The 5,994-nt window shown below is 55.9% G+C and overlaps 1 protein-coding gene across 1 annotated transcript; it reads right to left on the bottom strand.

Annotated features, from left to right (window-relative positions):
* Positions 1-1,482: 1,482 nt before the first annotated feature.
* Positions 1,483-5,994, bottom strand: TRIM65 (tripartite motif containing 65). The gene is made up of 6 exons (XM_006886367.1): positions 5,620-5,994; positions 3,996-4,091; positions 3,548-3,781; positions 3,287-3,461; positions 3,092-3,151; positions 1,483-2,078 (listed from the first exon to the last, which is right to left on the bottom strand). Exons 1-6 carry the CDS (start codon positions 5,992-5,994, stop codon positions 1,483-1,485), a joined length of 1,536 nt encoding a protein of 511 aa, XP_006886429.1.

Below are 5,994 nucleotides of genomic sequence, written 5' to 3'. Positions count from 1 at the left end.
ATTTATCAAAGTTCATAGGGGTTCCAGAGGCATGTTGTTTAGGAAGTGGATGCCACTCCTGCTTCCAAACCTGTCATAGTATGTTACTGTTGTTATGTGCCACTGAGTTGCCTGCGATGTACAGCGACCCTATGTACAGCAGCTCTGACCCTTCCCTGTCCTGAGCCAGTCTCACTAATTCCGACACATCAGCCCCCATTGCTCCAGTCACTGTATCAATCCATCCCATCCAGGGTCTTTCTCTTCTGCACTGTCCATCACTCTGCAAAGCATGATGTCCTTTTTTGACGACTGGTCTCTCCTGGCCACATGCCCTAAGTGAGGTTCACATGTACTTCCTGAAATTGTTCTGTCTTTACTTAGCAGCAAATGTTACCTGCTTGGTCTCCTTTATTCGATTGTTCTAAAAAGCACTTTCTTCAAAGGCACTGTTGTTTATTTTATAGGCCAATCCATTATTTGACTGAAAGGAAGTTAAAAGTCAATTTAGGGCAATAGCCCCTTGGAAAAAAATTGGGATTTATGACCACATTTAAACATTCCATTGAAAGTGATGGGATTCCAACCTATCACCTTAGACTACTCTACCACAGGATCACATGGAGTTCTGATGGCTCTAGTGGTAAGGAATTGGGCTACCAACACAATGGTGCACAGTTCAAACACACCAGCTACTCCATGGGAGAAAGATGTGCAATCTCCTCCTGAAATTTACTGCCTTTGAAAAATCCTCTGGCTCTAGCTACGGGCTGGTTCCAACTCAGAGGCACATGGACTCCTATGTGCCCTCCGGCACCGACTTGTATAGGACTTCCTTTCACCGGACTGATCGGGGGTACCTAGCAAATAACTCTTCCTCTCCCCCTTTCATAACCACCAAAGAATGTTGCTTCATGTGCATAAATATATTCTTGACTTTTTATGAAGAATTGTATCATACAGTGTTTGTCGTTTTGCGACTGACTTAGTTCACTCAGCCTAATGTCCTCCAGATTCATAGCTCTGGTGTCCCCTCTCTACCAGGTGAAGCCACGATTCCTAGCTACCATTTGGTTCCTCTCCAAACCTTCTGCTACTTCTCCAGCATCCACTCCATCTCCCCCCAATGCCACTGGCCCGTAAAGTCCCTGTCCCCTGTGCATCCATGCTCCTGTGCCTCACAGAAGCCCAGCAGCTGTAAGAGGGTGTAGATGAGAGAGCTGGTGACCTCTGAGGTAGCAGCCTAATACACAGAGCCCTCAGCCGCCCGGGATCCTTGTTAAGTTCAGAGGTCAGGACAAACAGCCAGGACAATCCTCTTTCCTTAGTATAATAATGACTTCAGCACAAAATACACAGTTCATGACTGACTAGGAAAGGCATGTGAATGATAAACCTTAGACACTCAGACTCACATTAACAACCCACTGGACCATGTCCAGTCTTTGGCCTATAACTGGTCCTGTTCCAGCTGTGACCACAGTTCTCAGCCTAGGTGCTGGGTCAGCAGGGGTCTTGGATGAGCTCTGAGGCCCCTTCCTGGGAGCCCTGGGAGTCTGGAAGGTGGCTGGCTCTGGGCCGATGGCACAGGGTAAGTGTTCTGCCCTCGAGGAGCCAGAAGACAGCGTGGAGGGGCTGGGTGAAGACAGCATGGAAGGTGTGCAGGGGCTGGACCTGGGGCTCCAGACTGTAGAAGGTGAGCCGGCCTGAGGCTACATCCAAATCCACACCCAGGAGGTGGCCAGTCACTGCCGGAAGGCGCCTGGCCTCCCCGTTGTGCCAGGCCTGCGTGCAGTCCTCCTGGATGCAAAGTCCCCAGGAGCAGGGCCCACGGCCGATGTTGTCTGTGTGGGTCCCCTGCTTATCCCTCGCTAGTTCTGGGTAGGTGACCCCTAGGGTCACCGAGTGGTTGGAAGTATGTACCTCCCAGTAGTGCCGCCCAGCCTGGAAGCTCTGGACACACTGCACTTGCCACAGTTTGAAGCTGCTTGGGCTGAACTGGCTCCGTGGCCACCGCCGGTGCTTCACCCGCCGGTTCTCACGAGACAGGTGGAGGTGGCGATTGGCACTTTCAGGGTCGAAGGTCAGGTTGCAGTAATCTGTGGAAAAGACGGACAGAGGTCAGTGGCCGAGGACAGTGGGAGACGGGAGCCAAGGCAGCTGTCACTGACCAATTGCTAAGTGGCCACCAGGCACATGGCGCACTGGATCCCAATCAGTGTGGAATCTGCAGTGCAACCTTGGGAGCGAATGGGTCACTCCCAAGACACATGTGCGGGCCAGTGGGATTGGCCCAGGGAAGGGTCGAGGAAAGGACCTCTCAGACACAGTCACAGCATGTGATACTCATGGATTCGCACGTGTACACACTCAGTGCATGCATGTACATGCACGTGTGTTCACACACAGGGCACGTGAGGCATGTGCATACAATATCCTCTACATGTGTATACAGACACATGAACATACACTCCTTACAAAGTAACACACGTGCGTGTGCAAACACACATGCACGCAATAACCTGTACACGTGTTCATATGTGAGCACATTTACACATCGTCTTTGTCCACTGCACATATATGCATTCACGTATGTAAAGACAATGTAACTGTGTGTGCACATGCTTGCATGCTGTAGAAAGAGTGAAGGCCACGTAGGGACTGTGATATCGGACCTTTACCGACTTCACAAAGGAGAACTGTCCCTGTCAACAGCATCAACAATACAAAACCAATTCCCATGAGGTCAAACATGCCCCCCACGCTCTTGTACCTCTTTCAATTCATCTCAACACCAATCTTACTGCTTTGTTGGGTCCAAAATTGGATGTGATCGCGCACAGGCCACACAGAACCGTGTTGAGGCAGTCAAACTGCTATGATCTGGATTGGTACCCCACGTGCTAACATGCATGAGCATATAAATACATGTAGCCCTTAACAGTGCACACATGTGACACAGACATGTGCACACGACAGACTGCACACATGCTCACAGAATGTGCACACACAGGCACATGAAGTCTTTGCACAACATGCACGTGTACACACACCACTGAGTGTGCATGTGTGCTCGCCCAGCTGCACACGCCCACACACAGGAATTCCTTACTTTGCCAGAGTTCTTGTCTCTGTGGGCACACCGGGGTTGGCACCAGGGGACCTGGAGTCTCTAGGGGACAAAGCGGTATTAGGGGACAGTTAGGGAGGGGACGGCAGAAGGAGGATGGGCTTTGACCCCACTCTCAATCCCCAGTGGGAGGGACAGCTGGGCGAAGGGGGCAGGGAGGCCTCTCAGTTACCCTACCCACGAGGTACAAGTCAGCATCCTCCGCCAGCACCCCCTGGGGGTCCCCCTCTTCCAGCAGGAGGGCGTCCAGATGACTCAGCATCTCCTTCAGGTCCCCCAGCTGCTGGTCTTCATCCCACGGGGGAGTGGTCAGCGGCCCAAGAGGCTCTGGGGGCACCAGGAGCTGTGACTCCTGAATCTCAGGGACAGGTGCCATCAGCCCGGGTGTTAGGGACAGGGAGCTGCTCCCCACCTGCCGCCCGGAATTGTGCTCAGTACCTGGAGGAAGGTCCCGTGGTCCGGCTGCTGCAGGAGCTCCTGGGCCCTGCAGTCATGGCGGGCCAGCGCCTCCAGGTGGCGCGACAGGCGCTGCTCCTCTGCCCTGGCCTTGGCCAGCGCCTGGGCCTTGGCTGTGTCAATGTCCTTCAGAGCCAAGGCCCGGCGCATCTCCAAGGCCTGCAGGAGGACACTGAACTTGCTGGAGACCACGGAGGCCAGGGTGCAGGCAGAGCTCTGAGGGCACAGGAGGAGGCTGGGTGAGCAGAGCCAGGGCTACTGACTAGGCTAGTGTTGGGGCTGTGGGGAGCCTGGGCCCCTGGGAGCCCTTGTACTTAAGCTCATTTTCTCCTATCAGGGGACTGCCTGGTATCCCAGCGGCCTGCAGACAGTGGCCGCCCGCAGGACACAGCAGGCAGGCATGGCGGGCGACCCCGTGCGGGCTCTGTACCTGGATCTGGCTGCTTTGTTGCTGCAGCTGCTGGAGCTGAGCCTTGGCCTGGGCGGCTTGCTGTGAGGTCACCTCCAACGTGGCTCTCAGCTGGACCTGTGTGCCCACCCACGGGATGAGCAGATGGGAGAGAGGGCCGGATGGGCACAGCCTCCCACAATGAGCTGACAAACCCCCAAAGATACTGGTGCCCCTTCTTAGGCACCCTGGGGAGGACCCCGTGTAGCCTGGAGAAAGCCATATATCCCGGCCCCACCCTGTCGTGGCTGTGAACTAACCAGGCACGGCCTGCCCCTTTCCTGGCTGAAACGCCTGGGCCAAGGGCTCCTACCACCTGCACTGCGCCAGCAGAGGTGGTCAGTTTTCTGTCCTTTCTCAGACTGTCCTCAGAGGGGGATGTGCCACCAATGCTCCCTTGCGACCAGTTCACCAAGCCACACCCCAGCTCTCCTATCTCACTTGGGGTTCCCAGAGTCTAGCTGGCAGGTCCCCACCCTTTCCTAGGGCTTTTCTACCCTCTCTGTGCTCTTGCAGGGAAGCCTGAGTCTTAGGGAGTTGTAATGCCACCTCCAAGTGCAGCCTCTGGTGGTTCGAATCCACCAGCCTCATCCTGTGCTATTTACAGCCTCAGAAAACCTGCTGGAGGGCCGGCTCTGAGTCGGTTCCAGTTCCAGCACAACAGCGAGATGAGAGTGCTACCGCAAGGAACCCTGGTGCCACTGTTGGGCTGCTGAGAGGTCAGTGGTTCAAATCCATCACTGAAGGATGATGAGAAACCCATGGAGGGTCACTGAGTCAGAAACCACTATGCTGTGGGTCTGGTTTTTCAATGGTATACGCTAACGCGATGTTGGGGTAACACCCACACCCACACAGGAAGACTATCAACACAACCGTTAGTGAAAATGGCATGCTGTTCCACCAGGTGCTCTGCTGGAGGAGGAGGATCTCCTCCTGTGCTGGTCAGAACCAATTTGACGATATATACACAAAAAAGAATTTTAAAAAAAGAATAAAAATAAAGGCTGAATCTGACCGCCTCTGTGTCTGCCTAGAGCCTGCAATGGCTCCCCACTGCCCTTAGACCCAGATGCAGAACCAGCGACACATAGATCCTGGCGACCTGACCTCAGCTGACCCTCAGCGCCCCCAGCCTTCAGTCTCATGGATGGTGGCCCAGTAACCCCAGTTTCTGGTTTGGAGCCCTGGCCCCAAAGCGTCCTCTGTGCAGAATGCTCTCTGTGGACCTGCTCCCCGGCTTCAGGAGCTTAAATGTCACCCCACTGCTGGCTTCTGAGTAAAGAAGGTCCCCTGGTGGACAGTGGCCCCCTGCTGGGCTGTTAGTAACACCTTGTCCTGTGCTTGTCTGACCCTTAGGTAGTCTGTGAACCAGAATGATGCCCCTGCACATGCAGCAGGTGCTCTGCAAACTTTGGTTTCAAAATCACAAAGAAATGTCTACTGGACACCTGCTATACTCCAGCGGGTTTCTAACGGCTGGCTGTGCATCACCCCAAGCTGAGTTCCCGCCCAGCGCCCTGGGGGGCTGAGTCCAGGTCCCTCTATTCTCCCTGCGCCCTCCCTGTTCTGGGCGCGTCACTCCCACCCCTCACAGCGGTGTCACCTCGCGCTTGCGGCACTCGGTGTCCAGCAGCGCCCGCTCCTGGGGGCTGCGCTCGGGCACGGTGGGGCCCGGGGTGGGCTCCGGCGGGGTTCCAGCCGGCGGGGTCCCGGGCTCCCCCAGCGTCCCGGCCGGCGGGTCGCGGCCCTGCTCGGTGCGCACCAGCTCCACCAGGCCGCTCAGGGCCACGTTGCGGCGGAGCTCGGTGCCTTCGGGGACGGGCTGGCGGCACTCGGGGCACTCCCGCACCTCGTGCGCCCACCAGTCCCGGATGCAGGCCATGCAGAAGTTGTGTCCGCAGGGCAGCGTCGCCGGGTCCCGGTAGAGCCCCAGGCAGATGGCGCAGGCCAGCTTCTCCTCCAGCTGCAGCGAGGCCAT

This window comes from Elephantulus edwardii, unplaced genomic scaffold (assembly GCF_000299155.1).
Source record: "Elephantulus edwardii isolate Elephantulus edwardi_28Jun2011 unplaced genomic scaffold, EleEdw1.0 scaffold00048, whole genome shotgun sequence".
NCBI lineage: Eukaryota > Metazoa > Chordata > Mammalia > Macroscelidea > Macroscelididae > Elephantulus > Elephantulus edwardii.
This window is presented reverse-complemented; position numbering and strand designations above follow the sequence as displayed.